Here is a 21743-nt window from a genome sequence, read left to right as displayed (position 1 = left end):
ATATATATATATATATAACGCATACTATTTTATTTTATATTACAATATACCAAAGTTACACTAAGTTATTACGATTTTAATTAAAATTAAAAAAATACAACACACGAAAATGATATCAAATTAGGACTACTTATAATTTTTATAAATTTTTTAAAATTTACACTATTTTAATAAATTTGAAAAAGAATTATAACTGTTTGGTGCTTTTGCCTGTTTACCAATCTTTATCTATTTTTGAAGGAATTTTTATATTAATCTTTATTGAACAAATGTCATGCATAAAGTACATTCTATTTTTTTGGTAAGCATCGCAGAAGTCAAAATCAGCGGTTGATGGGTGCAGGAAAGAGTCACAATCTGATTAAGTACTAAATAATTGAGAATGAGACAGAAATGAATACAATATTTGGTTTATAATTCTAAATCACAGTAACTTTCAATGAAACAATATGCTTTGAACATTTGGAAGGGGTATTAGTAGATTAGAGTACAGGCAGTGGCCAGCTTATTTTTTTAAGAATACAAAAAATACCAAAAGAAAAAGAACAAAGTGAATGTTTGAGTCAGTAGATGTTCTATATCAGGTTATCGGTGTACGACACTCCTGTCTGGGGTAACCAATCATCACCGAGCAAAAAATTCGACACTGTAAAATTAGCTGCATCAGTGGCATTAATCACGTGATAACCAGACCACGTCACTCTATTGCTGGTGTTAGACCCTGGTCCACCGTTGCTGTACTCTGCGTAATACAAAGTGCTTAATGCAAAATCACCGTCCCATGCACGCCAGCCTGCACCGTTGATCAAATCATCCATAAAAGTTTGCATATAAACAGTTCTAGAATATTCCTTCCATGGCCTTCCCAGATATGTTGAAACACCGCTGCTAGCAGCTAAATCGTCAGCTGCTCTAATGCTACAGTTGTGGATAGAAATTCCAGTGTCTTGGTTTGGATCTGTTCTTCCTTGTGCAGTGATGGCGTTGAATTGACCCTGCATGGGGAGACGAGGATACATGTTGCAACTTTGGAATACCACCTTAGCGTTTCCGAATATGAAATCTACGGTACCGTAGATGTCGCATTCCCTGTAGAATTGCCTCAGCGAATGAACGTACAATGTGTCTTGGTACCCCTCGAAGCTGCAGCTGTAAAACGTGGACAAATCTGCTCCGTTTCGAAGGGCCACCGCTTGGTGCTTCACGGCTCCGGCGGTGTTGCGAATGGTCATATTCACACCCACGAATCCTTGCCCTACCACAGCTGCATCATTGGTGAAAAAATTATCAGATTCAGGTTCTTTGGAAAATTATTCTCTTTGGATAATTTTTAGAAGCATATTAAAATGAGTTTTGTTTGTGGGGATTAATTATAATATCCAATTTCTCACATCATAACTAAAGTAAGTAATTGAAGATTTATTATTATTATTACCTAATGTCGCGGAGCTGAAGGTTGTCCAGCCATCAACTACACTACGATTGCCGGTGATGATTGTCTTGTTGATACCATCGCCGACCATCATCAAGTAGGTCTTCTTCTTATCAATGGACACAATTTCGTCATACACACCAGCGGTGACATAGATAAGGAAGTATCCATCGGTAGAGGCAGATTTGTTAGGAGCGGCAGCAATGGCATCACTGATGGTGGTGAAGTTCCCGCTTCCATCTTGGCTAACCGTGACGATATCTCTCACCACAACATCCTGACCCACCGAGGCCTGAAGGAGCTTCCTCCTACTCACAGACTCAAAGATCGCACGGGTTGTGCTGGACATCTTAAGCGGCAAACGCCCGTTTCGGAACCCTTGTTGTTTCTTGGTAGGGTGCATCGTGTTGACTTTGGATCTGGGAACCCAACCCTTATTGAAGAGGGCGAGCGAGACACTGTAGAGTTTGGTGTCGTTGGAAAGAGGGAGTATGAGACCGTTTCTGACGCTCCAAGCGGAAGCAGTGTCTTTGAGACCGTCCAAGCATGTTTGCTGGTTGGTCAGAATGGCGCTGAGTAAGGTTTGGATGTCGTCGGCTTGAAAACTAGGGAGAAATCTCGTTGTCTTGTTGACGGTTTGGAAGGAACTGGAAAGGAAATCGAAGTTGAGTTCCCCGAGAGTACGACAATCTTGAAGCGCACGGATTGCGGTGGCGGAAAGAGAAGAACGACGCTGGAGGTATTTATCGACGAGGCTCAAGAACTTTCGAGCCTGCGATAGTGATTTTTTGACGGAGAAGCGGCCATAGTCGTAAACGTTGCCGTTTTGGGGAGGGAGAACGGATTTGCAGTAAGATGGGTCTGGGGTGGATTGGCATGCGGTTCCAGGGGAGACAGGAGTTGCAGGATTTGAAACGGTGTCGGCGGAAACTATTACGGTGTGAAATAAAGGTAAGAGAAAGAGAAAGAATGAGAGAGAATAAGAAAGCTTGGAAGCCATGTTGAGTAGTAGTAGTAGTAGTAAGATATTGTTTTGGTACTTGGAAACTCCGTTTGGCTCAATGAATTTATAGGTGGAGAGGAGCAACTTTTTTAACGAGACAGAGACATCTGATTATGGGTTTAATTGTTTACTTTAATTTTTATTTTTTTGCATGTTTTTACTGCAGCTGAAGGTTGACCTATCAACTAAAGAGATATATTAATGGCATAGTCACAAGTCAACAATTGAAGACTTTGTCAATTGCATCAAATTACATTGGACACGCATCTTGGAAATTGTAACTATTGGATTTGCCACTAGGATTTGCTTAATAAATTTATGTATTTATGAAGTGTGCAGTAGGTGGTGATTAATTAATTAGGGACACTACCGAATCATTTGTCCTGTTCTACTTAGATGGATATAAATGTTACAGTACTTGTAACATGCAATTCACTGGGATGAATAAAGATTTCTACATGATGGAGTAATTCATAAATAATTAAGGAAGCACTTTTTTATAATATATTTTTTATTAAATATCGTGTTTTATATCTGTCGTTGAATAATTTAATCTGTTCTCTGTTTCATAAATCTTATGCAAAATCTTACCGCATTAAGGAGAATATGTTAACCAAAACACTATGTGTTATGATAACAATATTCACTACAAAAATTAATTTAAATACACTAAAAATACTTTTATAATAATTATCACTACCACACCTAAGATAATTTTTAATTAAACTCATACTAAGTATATAATTCTGTAAAGAATGGCATTTGAGAATGAATATGAAAATACAAAATATAACAACGTGGACATTTGCCAAACTATTAGCGCTTAAACAATCAAAACAAGAATGGGGGTAAAGGTTTCCTTTCAAAAAAGAATCTTTACATTCTTCTTAATGTCAGCTGTCTTCTAGAATTCATAGGGTATAATTACCTAGTGAGGATAATACATTCAATGTTAAACTATACAAGAATTTAACGTGATTCATTACACAATGTGTTTACATCCAAAACTATACTAAATATTTATGTTTCAAAATTTACAAAAGATTATTGATAAAAACTCACAAGTTGTATTTACAGATTCTCAAATATGTATATGTGTGGCACCGGATGGTTTGATTTCGAAGAAACTTCAGTTTGCCTCAGAATTTTGCAGAGCTTCGCAAGCAACATTTATTTGTTAGCGTAAATTTTTCCTTTTATGTGTTTGTAAATGTAACACAAAAGACATTACGAGGAGAATCAAAAGTAAGAAATCGAGTCAAGTCCACTTGGATAGAAATGAAAAAATTATATAAAAATGAAAGATCCATTGTTTTAAGGTTTTAAGTACTGATGTAATCTCTTGTATAATTGGACTTAGATTTTATTGATCCTGTGTTTTCCGGTAAACTCCATACTACCCAACAAAAAGGTCCCATGGCATGAAAAACACCACAGTATTTTTGTGTGTTGAAAAGTGGAAGCCAGCGGATACTGAGAACGAAAAGCAATTAAGGGCTGAAAGCCCAAAGAAAAGGTTTGGTAAAAGAGATGCCTAACTGTTTGAAATTAAAAGATGGCAGACAGGAAAAAAGAATAATGGAAACATGAAAAAGGCAAATTTGACTTTGATTGAACACAGAGACAGAAAGTCATAACTGCTGATTCTGCAAACTAATGAACTGGAATAATTTTTAACAAATACGCATCAAACATGAATCATGGTTAAGTAAATGTGTATAGAAATTAAGACGATCGATACATGTTGGAGTAAACATTAGAGATAATGGAGAGCTAAAATGTAGCGTACGTCGTAGACTTGGTTGATTTTGTTTTTGTATTTTTTATAGGGTGATTGAATGGTGACAACATAGTTGGAATTTGGAAAGTTACGAAGTTTGACCTTGATTGTTAACGCGGAAACTCTGGTCTTGACATTTTTATATAGATATGCTACATGTTTATGGCGGTGAAGGGCCCACACGTTGCAGAAATTATTCAGTAAACAATATCTGCCAAATTGGGCAAGCTGGGATCAATAGAGAAGAAGAGTCCAAAGTCGAACGGTTAAGGATTCACTACACTATAGACTATTCTATATATATATACTCCAAAACTCCTTTGAAAAAATAGACACACCCTGCCCCTGCTCCCACCTTTTCCTTTTCAAAAATAATGCAACGCGGAATCTCAATAATTAAACTCCTCTGTTACTTCCTCTGCAAAACCATAGTAGTGCTAACACTTCTAACAATCCACATGACAATTAATAATTAAATAATTATATTATACCGTATGAATGCTATGTCAGAGACAGACTCAACGGTCAATTATATGCAGATGAAATAAATTAAGCTGATCACTATCGAATGACTAAGAAGTCGGACTAAATATGTAATGGAAGATTTTTTTTTAATATAATTAGACTATAATTAGATTATCATGAAGTCAAATTTTATAAATTTAATTATAACGTAAGAAGACTTATGATTTTATATTTATTGTGCTATTAATACTTGAAATGTCAAATTTTTACTGACATCAAAATATCTTCTATAATTCATCAACATAGTATATAAATGACAAAAAATGAACAATAGTGTGTAAATGAACATTTAAATTCTTTTGTAAGCCATACAACAATAACTAATTGACCTCGACTCCACGTCTATGATACTTATTAGTTATTTAATTACTTGAAAATATTATGTTGTATAATCTTTAATATAATCTTATATTTCATTCTAATATAAAATAATTTATATTTATATTAATGAGTAGATGTTGCTTCAACTAGATCGAAAATTCTCAAAATGTTAATTATTCTGATTTATGATAAGTTTGGTGTTTTTTATAAATTGTGAACTTGCCAAAGTCAAAATCAGTCACTATAAAACTATTCTTATGTACAGTAGTTGAAAAACTCGAGCAAGTTGTTTGTATCAAAATCGAATCCAAGTCAAAGGAAGCACGTTATATTTACATGGAAGCTACCATTTATATAAATTAGTTTTAAAAATATATATTATATTTTAAAAATGACACACTGTATAACAATTTGTAATAAACTATCAAGAGTATAAAAGATATACATTTAAAAAACACAAATGTAACTTGAGTAGAATGATATTAAACATTAGATAGTTTAATTATAAGTTTCATTTTAGTTCGTCTCTTTTTATGGGATACACCGTCTTTTTAAAACGTGGAAGATCTACGTTTTATTACGGACATTATATGAATTTGGAGATTTTTTCATTTATTTGGAGAAAAACACTCACGTATGGTGCATCAACTTCTTCTGGTTTGCATGAAATTGAGTGCAAATAAAAAAAAAGGGTAAACAAACCTTTGTTGAGAGACGCTTTAAGCTAGCCAAATCCAAAATCATTTCATTTTTCTCTTCTAGAAGTCCTATTATAGAGAGATGTATGTTGCAAGTTCATGTCGATTTTCGTTGCCCCATTTTTCACCGAGTCCACCCTCGTTGCCAAGTTTAGAACATTTAAGAGGACAAGGTCTTAAAATATGCTAATTAGCAAAAGTTCAAGTTTACATGGGTTAGTTCTCTTAACATGAAAGACAAAAGCATAATAAAAAAACATGATAGTTGACATTAACCTATATATGCATGAAAAAGAAACCACCTCACGCCATGAATCCCAAGTGTAACACGAATGGGAGCACAGATGCACACAAGTATCCTGGGCATGCTTCTGCTGACACGTATTCTATTGGAACAGTTGCAACGTTTCCCTTGATACCACTTGCCTATGCATAGGAGAACTATGCAGGACATAATTAACCTAATTTGCAATAAACTATGGATTACGTATACTATATTATACTAGAAAAACTACATTATTTCTATCAAAAATGAATTGTACCATTTTATATAGTTCAGTTTAAAAAAACTGAACTTTTTTCAAAAGTCGTGTTAATATTCTTTCGAAAGTGTTTGTTGTAATTGCTGCTAGCAATGTGATATGGTTAATGCTAAGGTTTGAACTCACAATGGTCGGATTGCCTTCTTAATCTTCTTAATCTAGGTGAAAGAGAATAGTTATATTAAATTATTCAATATATTATTGGAGGAACAAAATGGAAAGAGGGAAAAATTTAGAGGTGCAGGTAGAAAGCTATGGGATGTGAAAGAAGCCCCCAACACTATTCTCACACGAACCCAATTCGTAAGGCCCAATAGCGGAAACACGGTCTACAATGGGTTCAATACGGAAGCTGCTTTCTGCACCCTCTTACTTTCCTTTTGCTGCAATCTGACATTCTTTTATTATTTTGGACTGGTGAATCAAAAGCATATTCCATATTAACCATTCCGTTGGATAAAATGTGTGATTTTTTAAACACAAGAAGCAACTGTTCTTCAATTTGCACCATGCAAAAAATGAGTTCCTTATTTTCAATCTTTTTTTTTTCTTTTGCAATGTCATGCCAACCATTAAGCTTTTGTCTTTTGACAAAAATATTCTTTCTGAAAAACTAAATTTTGAAGCAAATATTTATAAAAAGTCTAACGTAAGACTGCTAAAAATTTAATGTTGATATGTTGAAATACATTATAGAAACTGCTTTTTTCAGTGAGCTTAATTTAGTTAGTTTTCATTTTTTTTTATTTAAATAGTTTAGTATCCTTTATTATGATTTAAGTAACTCGATAATGAAAACCTACATATTTAATGTAACATTTTGGTTATTTCTTATGTTTATTGTTTTTAAATAATAATAGCTTTTAATAAATGGAAGAATTTAATGAATAAGTTATGATGTGAAAATATCCAACAAATAAAATAAGTTAATATACACCAATAAAAACAAGACAACCCAAATTAAAGTTAAAGATGAGACTTGTATAATTCATTGATTCATTCATTACCACATTAATGTGGCTAAATCGAAAAGGAACAGAACACTCAACATGATCTATGACAAGTATATGAATCCAAGTAAAGTTTGCAACTACAATTACAAAGATGTCTGGTACGGAATGCTGGTTCGAGGCACCCAATCATCTCCATCCAAGAAGCTAGAGACAGTAAAATTGACTGCATCAGTGGCATCGATAACATGAAAACCAGACCAGTTTACTCGGTTTGCAGTGTTTGAACCAGGACCCGTGTTATCATATTCAGCGTAGTACAATGTGCTGAGAGCGAAACTCCCATTCCATTCATGCCAACCAGCAGGAGCTATCAAACTATCCATGAAAGACTGTATATAAACAGTTCTTGAGTACTCCTTCCATGGCCTTCCAAGGTATGTTTCCACAGTACCAACCGTTGGAGCCAAATCCTGTGCTGCTTTTATAGTGGCATTTTGTATGGAAATGCCGGTGTTTTGATTTGGATCAGTTCGACCTTGTGCAGTGATGGCATTGAATTGTCCAATCAACGGAAGGCGGGGATACATATTGCAGTTTTCCAAAACAACAGCTGCGTTTCCAAATATGAAGTCAACTGTGCCATATATGTCACATTCTCGATAAAACTGTCTCAGGGAATGGGTGTATAAAGTGTCTTGATACCCTTCAAAACTACAGCTATAGAAGGAGGACATATCTGCTCCATTTCTTACTGCAACTGCTTGGTGCTTGCTTGGCCCAGCAGTGTTGCGGAATGTTATGTTCACACCTACGAATCCTTGTCCTACCACAGCTGAAAAAAGTCACCAACAAATTATCATGTTAGAGGGTGATTTCAATGACTAATTAACAAGAATATTTGAAGTTCAGATATATATTCACGTTCATGAAAAAAGATCGCGCGTTAGTTATATTTATTTAGGATGTTAATTATGCTTACCAAATGTGGCTGAGTTGAATGTTGTAAAGCCATCAACAACATTGTGATCGCCAGTTATAATTGTTCGGTTGATTCCATCTCCAATTAACATCAAGAACTTCTTGTTTTTTGCTATAGATACATACTCTTGATATATACCCTCACTGATGATAATAATGAAGTAGCCATCCGTAACAGCTGTGTTATTTGGTGCAGCAGCTATGGCATCGTTTATGGTGGTAAAGTTTCCACTTCCATCTTTACTAACCACCACAATATCACTCACCAGAACGCTTTCACTGTCATCCGATGTTTTTAGCAGTTTTCTCCCTTGATCTTTCGCAGAATCATAAATCGCACGAACTTTGTTTGTCATCTTCAAGGGTAAACGATCATTCTGGATGGCTCCATGGGGTTTCCATATTCTGTTCTCAGGAACCCAAGCCTTGGTGAAGAAATAAAGTGAGACACTGTTAAGCTTCATATCATCCAAGAGTTGGGAAAAAAGATCATTCTTCACTCTTGGATCTGAAGCTGAGGTTTGAAGACCATCTAAACAAGTTTGGTGATTTGTCAAAACAGCACTAAGCAATGTGTGAACATCGTCTGCTTGAGAGGTGGGAAGAACATCCTTAGCTTTATCGACAGTGTCAATTGTCGTTGATAAGTATTCAAAGTTTAGTTCAGAAAGTAATTGGCAATCTTGAAGAGCAAGGATTGTTGGTTGGGAGAGAGAGGAGGGATTTTGAAGATATGAGTACATCGCGTTCAAGAACTTACGAGACTGGGACAGGGATTTTCGAACAGAAAATTGACAATAGTCATATATGCTACCATTTTGATTAGCAAGAACAAATTTGCAGTAAGAAGGGTCCAAGGTTGAGTGGCATAGGGTTTCTGGTGGAACAACTGCATGGCTATTATCAGCTATGGAAATCGACGTGAAGAAGGATAGCAGAAGGGACACAAAGAGTGTGAGAGCGTACAAGCTGTTAAAAGCCATAGCCATTGGTATTTTTGGATGGAAGAATAACAAATAAGATTTTTTTGTAGCTTGAAGATTGTTTAGAAGATGTGATCAAAGCATACATAGTTGGGTTCTTATATAGGACTGGGTGACGAATTTGTGTCCTTAAAATTATCAGGGGTATTAATGTGGTGATCAATGCAGGGAATAAGGGAAGTCAACTTTAAGGAATTTTCGTTTTCCTACTTTGTGTTGATGTCGTGGCGACCATTAACACAGTCAACAACTCTAAATCAAACTGCAATGTATATCAGAAATGTTTTGATTAAGAATTTAGGACGAACATTCATTAGGTTTAAAGCATCATGCATGTATGCAAATATTGATAGGAATATTAGGTGTATTTCTTTAAATTGGTAGGAAGATTTGTTTGGTAATGGACTTATCAGATAACGAATTGGATATGATTTTAAGGTTGTGAATGGTGGGGTTGGTTCCCAGCAATCACAAAACACGGGAACGCAAAACATAAGAATAACTAAACTAAAGTGGATTGTTTGACGAATATCAGACAAGATTGTGTTGTGCTGCCGTTATATCCCACGGAAAGTCAATTTCTGGTGATGCTCCTAAAATGTTGAAAATAGAATAATGTTTGAGAGATTCTCAGGAATGTATGTGGTCAGATAATTTCCGCATGCGACAGAGCCATGTATGCTTAATATATAACGTGATAATCAACATCTCTTTGTGTGTGTGTATATATATATATATATATATATATATATATATATATATATATATATATATATATATATATATATATATATATATATTTTCTCATTTGTGTCCACCAACCAACCCCTGGACCTAATTATTTTACTTTTAGAAGATGACTTAAGGAAGAGTAATAAATAGATAAATTTGAGGAGATAAAGAGAGAAAAAAAATGCGAGGAAGCAAATACCTAGTTATCCAGCAAATCTGCTCCCTGGAATAATCTAAAATCACCTGAAGCAAACACATATCCATGTGTTTAAACAGTAAATAAGCGGAAGTAATCAGTGTTAGTAGTAACTCGTGAATTTATCTCATGGTGAACGATAATGTATCATCGATCAAAATTCGATTCTAAGAAAAAAATTGAGCTAAATAGTGAACCCCGTCACATATATATGCATAAAAAAGTTTAAAGAATTTAAATTACATATAAGCATAGCTGTCAAAATGTGTCAACCACCCACGGGTTAATCCACGGTCAATCTGGCCCACCACAGATTCAGGCTGGATTAGGTTTGAAAAAATTATATTTTTTTTATGCAGATTAAATTTTAATCCGGTTCATTTAAACATAGCTCATGCGAATTGAACCTGTGGTAGGCTAGGTTGACCTACCAACCTACCTATATAATTTTATTTTATTAAAATTTAATTTTCATTTTATAAAAAAATATTTATTATTATTTTTGTGCTTGAAAAAATTATTTAAATTTCTTATTTTCAAAATTAATTAAACGCAAGAGTGAAATTTAGTAGTGAAATTTATTTATATTTGAATTATAGAAAGTTTGTAATTTTTTTTTATTTAAAAAAAATTGTAATTAAGTGAGTCAGTAAGCCAACCTGTTTATCCACCAAGCCGTGATGGGTTGGACCGGGTTCGAATTTTTTTGACTCACTAATAAATGAGTCGGGTTGGGTTGACTCCCTAAGTGATCAACTCATGGTGAACCGAGCCAGGTCAGACAAGTGACCCGTTTTGACAGTATAAGCTTTTGAATAAGAGTCATTAGCGTCTACATTAAATAATACTTAGTTTAGATTATTTAAAATAATTTAACTAGTTCGTATGCTAATGACTTTGGTTTAATCGAAATACATAAATCTATAAAATCATGTTTAATATAAGGTTGTTTACTTAAATGTTTATCTTGTTACCGAAAAAGAAAAGTAAAGAAAGAACATATTGATAAATGATGTATTTAGAGAATTCCAAATCATATATAGATTTTTTTAGAAAAAAATATCTATAAAAAAAATAAGCATAAAATTACATCCAAAAGAGTTAGTATAAACCAACCCCAAAATATCTACCCTGAACTTATTAATATTTCAAAATATTCCTTCAAATATATATCTTTGAGATTGATGGATTTTCAAAAGTGTCTTCACAACAATCAATAATCATATAAACTTTTCTTTTAAGTGATTAAGATATCAGTCATATTGTCACTCTAAGTAAGTACAATCATATCTGATACTTATCTAATGGTCGCTTAAACAAGGTTCAAGACACTTCATTTGAATATACCTTCTTAAAACTGACAATACATTTCTCTAACATTAAAAATTATAAAATGATAGAGGATTATCGTTGTTCCCAGCAGTTACATATAATACTTAATTAAGTGTTACTAATATTTTTTTTTACTCTATTTAAAAAATATTCAATTTATTTTTTTGTTATTTTTTTATACTATTAGTGATATTAAAAATATTGTATAACTTTTAGGACAGGTTTTTAAATTCTAGTTGAGTTTTGGGTTATATTGAAAACATCTATAAACAAGTGACTCTTAGACACGATTCATGAATTGAAAGCAAAACATCTATAAGCAATGCATCTGTAAATGGAAAGCAAAACGTCTATAAACAAGTTAATAATGAAATTTGTATTTATATATTATAAATTTATCTTATCTAAATATTATTAATTTATCTTATCAATCTCACAAAAGCTTTTTGTAAAATAAAATTTACGTCATTCTATATACTATAAAATCGTTTTATTTTTAGTCTGACTATAAAATAATTTTTTTTAAATAATTAATATATAAGTCACTTAAAATGTATGTTAATTTGCGTAAATAACAACGAATGAATCCATAACTTTACAATGGAGTACATTTTACTTATTTATAAATACAACAGAGAAACGAATATTGCATCAGACATACAAAGCAACTTTGCTCTTAATACACGTAACTAGCTCGCAACTTGAATGTTTGATTATATCAATCCACTCCTATATATATGGAACGCCAGTTATAGGAAGCCAGCTATCCCCGTCCAAGAAGTTAGCCACAGTAAAGTTAACCGCATCGGTAACATTGATAACATGGTAACCAGACCACGTTACACGGTTTTGGGTGCTTGAACCAGGTCCTGTGTTATTGTACTCTGCATAGTATAAGGTGGTTAGGGCAAAATCTCCACTCCATTCATGCCATCCAGCAGGATTTATCAAACTATCCATGAAAGACTGCATATAAACTGTTCTTGAGTACTCTTTCCATGGTCTCCCAAGATATGTTTGCACGCTCCCAACTACAGGAGCCAAATCAGCAGCAGCTTTTATAGTAGCGTTCTGAATGGAAGTGCCTGTATTTTGATTTGGGTCTGTTCTGCCTTGGGCAGTGATGGCATTGAATTGTCCACTCAAGGGAAGGCGTGGATACATGTTACATGTTTGGAAAACAACAGCAGCATTTCCAAATATGAAGTCAACGGTACCGCAGATGTCACATTCCCGGTAAAACTGTCTAAGGGAATGCGTGTACAAGGTGTCTTGATACCCCTCAAAGCTGCAGCTGTAAAAAGTTGACAAATCAGCTCCGTTTCTCACTGCAACCGCTTGGTGCTTGCTTGGCCCAGCAGTGTTTCGGAATGTCATGTTAACAGCTACAAACCCTTGTGCTACCACAGCTACAATTGCGCACGAAATTTCAAGTTAGATGTCAAAAGAGAGATAAATTTGCTATATTGCTATGTTAGCATGTTTGGTTAGATAGTTTTCTTTTCAAAAAGTTCTATTAAAAAATTAAAACGACAACGTTAGGAAGATATGTGTATATTTAATTTGCTAACCAAATGTTGCTGAGTTGAATGTTGTGAAGTTATCGACAACGTTGTGATCACCGGTGATAATCGTTTGGTTGATCCCATCTCCAACCATCATCAAGTACTTTTTGTTTTTGGCTATGGATACATACTCTTGGTACACACCTCCGGTGACTAAAATTAAAAAGTAACCATCACTAGCAGCAGAGTTATTTGGCGCAGCCGCTATAGCACCGTTGATGGTAGTGAAGTTCCCGCTTCCGTCCTGACTAACAACCACAATATCATTGACCAGTACACTGTCGCTGCTATCTTGAAGCAGTTTTCTGCCGTGACCTCTAGCAGAATCATAGATGGCACGTACACGGTTAGACATCCTCAATGGTAAACGACCGTTGCGGAAACCCAAGTGTCTTCCATTGGGTTGCCATGATGTTGAGATTTTCTTCTCAGGCACCCAACCCTTGATGAACAAATCAAGGGAAACACTGTGAAGCTTCTTGTCATCAGAGAGTGATGAGAGAAGTTCACTCTTCACTCTTTCATCGGAAGCTGTGGTCTGTAAACCTTCTAAACAAGTTTCTTGGTTTGTCAAAGCAGCACTAAGCATGGTTTGCTGGTCTTCAGCTTGAGTGGTGGGAAGATCATCGCTGGCTTTATCAACATGGTCGAGTGCGTTTGATAAGTATTCAAAGTTTTGTTCAGCGAGGAATTGACAGTCTTCAAGGGCGCGAGTTGTGGGAAGAGACAAAGAGGATCTGTCTTGGAGGAATGAGTTTACTAGGTTTAAGAATTTGCGGGACTGGGACAAGGACTTTCGGACAGAAATTCGACCATAGTCAAAGATTGTGCCGTTTTGATTAGCAAGCAGGGTTTTGCAGTAGGAAGCATATACGGTGGATTTGCAGATGGTTTCTGGTGGAACAACATCACGTTTATTATTAGAAGCTATGGAAATCGGTGACAAGGAGGATAACACAAGAGAAACACAGAGCGTAAGGAGGGACAAGTTCTTAAAAGCCATTGGGCTTTTGAAAGAAGGAAACTTGAGGAGAGCTTGTAGGTATAAGAATGTGTCGGAATGAAATTCATGCTGTTGGGGGCTCTTATATATAAGCCAAGACGAAGATCAACTTGATCTTATAAAATTGTTGGTCCTAAATCGGAATCTTAGATTAGAATGAAAGCACCACACGAATAAAAAATGTCATCAATTGAGGACTTTGCGTTTTCGTAGCTACTTGATGTTGATGTGGCTGCCATAAACTCAATGAACTCGCTACCAACTCGGGATCATGAAATATTTTCCAAATTGTTGAGTAGAAATTCATTGAACTAGCTATAATCGTACATGAATGCAATAAAAATGGTGGTTTTATTCGTATATATCCTAAAATGAAAAGAAGAAGTTATAATTTAGTTCTTGAAGTCAATACCATTAATCAATTGATATGATTCTTAACATCACAAAACAAAAATATTTAGTTATTAAAATTAGTATTATCTGGTACTAAAGAAGAAAAAATGGTAAGAAAAAAGAATAGTATTATCAATTTTTTCATCCTAATCCAACGTCTCATTCTTTTCAATGGTCTAATTTTTAAAAATAGATAGTTTTACTCGACAAGTAATATTTGATATAATATGGTATTATATTTATAATATTATTATAAATATTATACCAAATTAAAATTATAATTTTAATATATAATATTCTTTTTAAATATTAAAACCAAATTAAGTTATCATGATAGTTTTGGTTACTTGCTCACGCAGATCAATCCAGTAAAAAAAAAAGAGTTAAGAGAGCGTTTTTAATTTAAAAGTCCAAACTAATCGATAATTCGATTTACAAGATTTGATACAACTTGATAAAAATTGATACAATTCGACAAGATTTAAAATAGTCGAGCAGACAGTTTTAGTTTTTTTTTTTTTCAATCTAGAATTAACCTGACAATCTATCATTAATGCATTTTCATATTAGACTTTCGATTAGAGAAGAAAAAAATAATTAAAGAGGCAAACCAATCTGAATAGGCCAAATTGAAATATAAAGTTCACTTTGTTTTCAATTGATAAGCTAGGCTCATCTAACCCATTTTTAAGGAATCAATGTCAAACAAGCTTAAACATGCCAGAATAACCCCTTTAAGACACCTACTTATAACATCGAATATTATTTTATTTTATCAACTTTGAGGGTGGTTCCGAACTATATGACACGTAAACACGAAAAACAAGTCACGTACAAACATCGCTTGTTTGACCAACATCAGTGTATTGACAAAATTAACAAGGGTAGGATGTTGATTAGCAACAACAAAATAACTAAAAAAAATAGTGATGAATAATGTTGATGATAATAATATTTTATATGATATTCTGATTCATGTTTTATTTTAAATTTTAGTTTACAATTATTAGTGTTTTTGAAAAGAGCTTATTAACAATTTCTTAAATTTTACCTTTACATAAAATTAAGAAAATAGCATTATCATTAAAATATTTATGTTTTCAAGATTACTATTAATGAGGTATTCAAATCATAATAATCTTCAGAGAACTGCTAACGTCTGTATAGCTCGTGATCAACGTCTGATATGGAAAACCCTAAATAAATATACTTTACATTCTAATTACCTTTTCCTCTTTTTCCTAGTATCTTCCATCAACAGCCAAATCTAATTCTTTCAAGACATTGAAATTGTGGATGTCTATATTTAAGTTCAAATAAAAGTAAAGTTAAACAATTTCATTTTAAACTATTGATGTAAATATATAGTTGAGTACATGAATTAATCAAACAATTCGGATAGAGTTACTTCATCTAAATTCAAAACATTATAGAAATAAACATAATTAATTCATAAGCAATCTTTTCCAGCAAACCTCTTTCATGTACTTGACCAATAATTAAACCTTAACTATAACAGATATTTAAGAAATCAAGATATTTATTGACTTTATTGGACAATTACTTTTATTTGCTGGAAAATATATTGGACATATCTAGTTAATGTTTATATTTATTTATTTATTTATAAATCACATACTTGACAAAACTATGTATGCAACATCTTATATTGTGGAGAGAATTAGAACAAGAGCACGATTAATTAGATATGCAACTTTTATTTATAAAAGTTTTGTTGATTTATGTATGCATATTATCGTCTTGTTAAAATCAAGTGGTTATCTGATTGTTTGAATGGTACAGTTTGACAACATGATTTGTTAGAATAATTAATGTGAGATAGGTGGAATAGCAAAATGATGTACTGACCATGTTCTTGTCACGAAAACAAGATGATAATGTAGAAAGACCAGGTTGATAAAAAATAAAAAATCTAAAAGCGTTATAATTATTTGGTCTAAACCCTCCGTTGGTTTTCAATTTTGTATGGTAATCTCAGTTGGGTTATTATTTTTATAACTATCTCAATTGGGTCATATTTTTTGTAAAAATGAGCAAATTTTACCCTAACCGTTAAGTGTTCTCAAACAGCATTAAATTTAGCTGATGTGTTTATGTTGATGTGGATTGTTTGATTAGATGGAATTTTTATTTAAATTAAAAAATTATGACGTGTCAAAAATTTTGGTTTATTTCAAAATATTATGTTACGGATTGAAAAAAAGTGAATTGAAAAGGGAATTAGAGATCTGGACAATAACCACCGAACGTTCATCATCAAGTCAGGCCATGGGCCTCCCTGCCGGTCACGGTCGAAGCTTTGTCGGCGGCAATCTTTCTCTATCTCTCTGTCTCTCTCTTTCTCTCTCCGAAGTTCAAATTTTCTATTATCAACAACACAAAAATGCTAAAAAAAATGTAACTCAACAGTATCAATCTCAATATTGAGTTTCTTAGAAAATTATCACAAACATAAAACACTTCATCCTTTTTAATCGTCTACCGCCAGACCATCAATAATAAGAACAATATTTACTCCCAAAAGTTCCGAAGAGGAGCCACACAAAATTAGGACGACGGAGCCACCGCGCCAACCGCGTGTCCCATGTAACATTCCACGATGCCTCTCCCTTCAGGTAGTGGTTGGTCCGAATTGAAATCGCAATCACCTACGAAACACCACAAAACCCAGTTTTCATCAGCACCTTCATCAACCATTTCCTTCAACATCATCGCGCCTCATCCCAAATTAGAAACAGAAAGCCCCAAATCTAAGTTCGAATCAGACCATCGCGAAGACCAATCACCTTCATCGTTGGTGATGTTGCACGGTGACCGACGGCGAGCTTGGCGGCGACCGGTGGCGCTGGTGGCACCCTGGCTCACGCCTCGTGGCGGCCGAGCTTGCACAAGAGGCGATTGACGGAGGAACGAGAGAGCTTCTCTCTCACGCGCGAAGAGAAGAAGGAGAAGGGAGGACCTGACGCCATGGTCGGCGATGCCTCCGATGGTGAACAGCGGTGCTGACGACGCCTTGAACCACGACTCGCGACGGCCGATTGGGTGGAGGCTGAGGCGGACGCACATGAGCGGAGGAGATGAGTGCTTCTGGGTTCCTCTGGTTCCCTTTTGGTTTCAAGTGGAGGATGCAGATTCCAATTGGTCTGGTAGGAGAGGCAAAAAACCCTAATGGGTTTCAGATTGGTAGAATGCAGTTGATTGTCTTCGTCTTCTCTAGGATTCCAATTCCTCTTCTCCCACTGGCCAAATCCCTAATTCTCTTTCTCTAATCTTATTTCAGTAAAAATGTTTTAATGTGAAGAATTTTACCTTCGGTTGGAGAGTGAGGGTTTGAGGGTGGAAGTTGGAAGGAAGTAGTTTGGGAGGAGGAGCTGAAAAGGTGAAAGGTAATCAGTGGTTGGAGGGAAGAAGAAGCAACATCGTCACGTGGATTTGATGATTATAAAACATATCACCCATTCAATTTAATGCACAATGCCACGCCATCAAAACATAAAATACAGCTCAGCTAAATTTAACGCCGTCTGAGAGTACTTAACGGTTAGGATAAAATTTGCTCATTTTTACAAAAATATAACTTAATTGAGACAATTACAAAAGCAAAAACTCAACTGAAATTATCATATAAAATTGAGGACCAACCGAAGATTTAAACCAATTATCTTAATCCTAGCTTAAATATTTCTTCGAAAGGGATAAAGCTTTTAAAATTGCGTATTCCTCTCAGAAGACTACACGTGCAGCTGTCATTTCAGACTTAATTTGCCATTGCAAATGACAGAAAGTCCATGCTTCATTGTTCCATCCATGGAAAAAGAACTTTTGCTTCCAGACTTAGATCTAACATTTTCGCAAGCGGTTAAATTTAAAGTATTAAAAAGTAATATTTATTTATATATTTTAAATTTTATATTTAGTTAACGTGCAACTTCCACCAATATAATTAATAAGATTCACCACCTTTCAGTTTTCCGATAGAAGTCCTCAGAATTAAAAGAAATTGACAGTTATTGCGTAAATGTGTAATTAGTGTATATGTTGAATACAAACCAAACCAATGGAAGCATCCATATCTTTCTTTAAATTTCTTTCTTTCTGCCACACTCACACTTAATAATCCGAACTACAGTAAGTAATTAAGTGAACAGGAAAATATTAGAGATGTTTCTATAGGTAGATGAGAGTCATATAACAAATATTAAAATCAATAGTGTAAATGTAGTGAAGCAATTAATATGCCCAAAAGAAAAAGTAGGTCTGAGCAAACAAAAGTCGCCCAATCTGAAAATATTCAAAGTAAATTTGGAAATATGATTTCATTGGGTTAGGACAATATTGGATAAATAAAGTTGATAGAATAGAAAATAACAGTTGGAAGAATGTTTGGTATTCTCGTAGTGATTGAGTGGTTGAACGAGAAGATTTTGATAAACAACTTTCTATGCTTCTAATCTTAATTTTTTTATAAAATAATAAAAAAAATAAAAAAGAATTATATCTACCTTAAAAAAGAAAACATAAAAATCCATGAGAATAAAACATATATCGAAGACAAACAATAAATTATAATAAACATATATAATAAGTATTTATGACACTTATTATATATATCTCTTTCATGTCTTTACCTCGATGTTCTCCTTTGATTTTTGGATCTTCAATGCTTCAACAGCTACTATTTATTTTTCAAAAGAAAGTAAGAGTTGAACTTATTACAACTTTTGCATTCTTTAAGAGATAAATTATACCTTGACCCTTTATTTTCGTGTTAATGGCTTAAAAAATAAACTTGACTTTGTGTGAAAGTATGAGGAAGTCGTGCTGAGCAACTTGAGATTAAACACCTCTTCACAAGTTGAAAGCTAAGGTCGTTTTGTAATAAATATAGTGTTATATACCCAAGGCGTTGAAGAGAATCAAAGTGTACCTATCTAGAGTTTACCTTAAAATCAAAATAAGCAGAAAGAGGTTACAGCGCACAGTTCACTGATATGCCTCTCAACTCAATTTACATATATATACGTACTCTTCATGTGCACGTATATTATTCATGCATTAGCTAACTTTCACGAACACTGCCACTTGGGTTTAACTATTGCCTGTAGCTAACAGCCAAGATAAACTCGGTTTTAGTGTTAATATAATGTCAACTTCTTATATTATTAATTACTTTTATAGTTTACACCTGGGACAATGACGCGTTTATTCTTTTAAGGGCTGCTAATAATATATTTTGAATAAACATAACTTAACAAAGGGATTTGGCTGAATAATATCCAGCCTGTAGCACGCTGAAAATTTTCTATGCCGGTGCTTTTTTAAAACATTCTAACACATCTCTACCACGATATATCCTCTCTACATGCAATATATATATATATATATGTCAGAATTCAAAAACTTAATTGTCAACCGTTTCCGTCATACTTATTACCGTTCGGTCTCATTCATGCATCACTCGATTTCATCTTTCACCACTCGGTTCTTCATTACCACTCAGTTTCACCGCTCGGTTCTTCATTCCATCGCTTAGTTTTCTGACCTTCTTCCTAATTACCATTGCTTCTCTAATTAAATACTTATTGTTATGTGTAACTATTGTTTTTTATTATTCTCTTTTCCTCTCTCTATAAATAGGCACTAGGGCCAATATCTTTCTAACGTTTTGCTTCATATTAATCAGAAATACATTTCGTCTATCTTCTCAAAGCGCTTTCTCTGTTCTCTTTCTCTTTCAATCTCAATTTGTATGTTAGTTTTCTTTTTTCTGCCATAATGCCTGTAAATCCACAGCAGCTTTGTGTGCAATTTTTCTAGTGAATATATATATATATATATATATATATATATATATATATATATATATATATATATATATATATATATATATATATATATATTATGTTACTAATAGAACACTCAGTTTATAATCCAGAGTAGCCCAAAAATCTGACTCTCAAAACACATTATATATAGATAAGATGCGTTGCATCTCCCATATAAGATACATAGCACGTTTCTCCTATGCAAATTTTAATTGATTTATATTATTCTAAGATTTTAGCATCCCTCTTCCACTGAAAAATTATATATTATTTAATCCCAGAGTATGGTTCAAATATAAATTATCTTGCTCACAACTTAATTATGATTTGTTATATACTTTTAACATTTAAAACCATTACTGCAAAAAGATTCACCTGTCAAGAAAATATTGGATAAAAACTAACCTCATCATGATCCTGAATTAAATAGTAGTTTCTCATTGTAACCTTTTACATAGTTCAGTCAATAGTCAACAACAAGAAGTCAGTTATCAGAAATGTAAAGGTTAATTTTTTTTTTATCAGCAACCGTAAAGGTTAATTTATTAGGCAGGAGGGGAGTTTCTTAACACACACATATAATAGATCTTTAAATAAATAAATAAAGTCCAACATTTACGATTTGAACGTTTATAAGGGATCCAGCATTAAAATCGAAAAACTCTAATATTAAAAAAAATTATATTGAGTCGCTCGTTTAAGAGATTAATAGTTGTGTGATATTTTAGGTTTTTAGGCACTTTCGTTCTCTTTTTTTTTTCAGAAAAAAAAACATATAGTTTGGACAGGATACGAAGAATAGCCCAACTCATACATTAAATTCTCAAACAATGTATATTTAATGGATGCAAAGTGTGTGGCACCTTACCATGTCCTTCATAGAGGGACAAGAGAAGTTAGAACAGCATAAACAAATGTCTGAATATAGAAGAACTTCAGAGGAAGATTGAATATCTCACAATAATTGTACCATCATAATTTAGATCATGGGCACCGAAATTTTTAATGTGGAAAACTTAATAATCTGATTGTTTAGACAAAAACACAAGCTTAATCAAATAATCTGAAGTGGAATTTCGAAATTTAATTTCACCATTTATATTTGTATTGTTAAAGGTAAGATTATTTCATAAATAAAGCATGAAATGTATAAAAAAGCCACTCAAAATCCATTTCCTTTTTCATTTCAGTTTTTTTTTTTATTGGACAATAATCTCCTAGTTTCACAGTGTATTATATTTGATATTGTGCACAGCAAAGTACACTAGCAATAAATCCATAAAAAATATTTAAATCTAACTTCTTACATTTAAAAAATTCCGTTTAATACTGGACTTATTATAAATAATACGAAAAGTGTATATTGTCTTAGCTTTTTTTCACATATAAGATCATTGGAACATTCTTTTAATAATGTTTTTTGTCACAATACGAAAATGAGACTTTTAGAATTAAGGACGA

General features: G+C 33.5%; 3 protein-coding genes across 3 annotated transcripts; all 3 read right to left on the bottom strand.

The window, feature by feature from the left end:
- Window positions 1-394: 394 nt before the first annotated feature.
- LOC108328163 (probable pectinesterase/pectinesterase inhibitor 41) lies at window positions 395-2480 on the bottom strand. The gene is made up of 2 exons (XM_017561981.2): window positions 1436-2480; window positions 395-1264 (listed from the first exon to the last, which is right to left on the bottom strand). The coding sequence occupies exons 1-2, from the start codon at window positions 2430-2432 to the stop codon at window positions 576-578; spliced, it is 1686 nt and encodes a 561-aa protein (XP_017417470.2). The 5' UTR covers window positions 2433-2480; the 3' UTR covers window positions 395-575.
- A 4917-nt stretch (window positions 2481-7397) lies between these two features.
- LOC108327636 (pectinesterase) lies at window positions 7398-9221 on the bottom strand. Its single transcript, XM_017561323.1, has 2 exons — window positions 8234-9221; window positions 7398-8086 (listed from the first exon to the last, which is right to left on the bottom strand). The coding sequence occupies exons 1-2, from the start codon at window positions 9219-9221 to the stop codon at window positions 7398-7400; spliced, it is 1677 nt and encodes a 558-aa protein (XP_017416812.1).
- A 2806-nt stretch (window positions 9222-12027) lies between these two features.
- On the bottom strand, window positions 12028-14090 carry LOC108327635 (pectinesterase). Its single transcript, XM_017561322.2, has 2 exons — window positions 13047-14090; window positions 12028-12884 (listed from the first exon to the last, which is right to left on the bottom strand). Exons 1-2 carry the CDS (start codon window positions 14041-14043, stop codon window positions 12205-12207), a joined length of 1677 nt encoding a protein of 558 aa, XP_017416811.1. The 5' UTR covers window positions 14044-14090; the 3' UTR covers window positions 12028-12204.
- Between the last annotated feature and the right edge of the window lie 7653 nt (window positions 14091-21743).

This window comes from Vigna angularis, chromosome 2, assembly GCF_016808095.1.
Source record: "Vigna angularis cultivar LongXiaoDou No.4 chromosome 2, ASM1680809v1, whole genome shotgun sequence".
Classification (NCBI taxonomy): Eukaryota; Viridiplantae; Streptophyta; class Magnoliopsida; order Fabales; family Fabaceae; genus Vigna; species Vigna angularis.
The sequence above is the reverse complement of the archived record's forward strand: the minus strand, read 5'-3'. Positions and strand labels throughout refer to the sequence as shown.

Coding starts and splice junctions, on each gene's coding strand:
- LOC108328163 (XM_017561981.2), bottom strand. CDS start 2,432: ATGGCTTCCAAGCTTTCTTATTCTCTCTCATTCTTTCTCTTTCTCTTA. Junction 1,265..1,435: donor CTTCAGCTCCGCGACATTAG/GTAATAATAATA, acceptor CCAATGATGCAG/CTGTGGTAGGGCAAGGATTC.
- LOC108327636 (XM_017561323.1), bottom strand. CDS start 9,221: ATGGCTATGGCTTTTAACAGCTTGTACGCTCTCACACTCTTTGTGTCC. Junction 8,087..8,233: donor ATTCAACTCAGCCACATTTG/GTAAGCATAATT, acceptor GACTTTTTTCAG/CTGTGGTAGGACAAGGATTC.
- LOC108327635 (XM_017561322.2), bottom strand. CDS start 14,043: ATGGCTTTTAAGAACTTGTCCCTCCTTACGCTCTGTGTTTCTCTTGTG. Junction 12,885..13,046: donor ATTCAACTCAGCAACATTTG/GTTAGCAAATTA, acceptor GCGCAATTGTAG/CTGTGGTAGCACAAGGGTTT.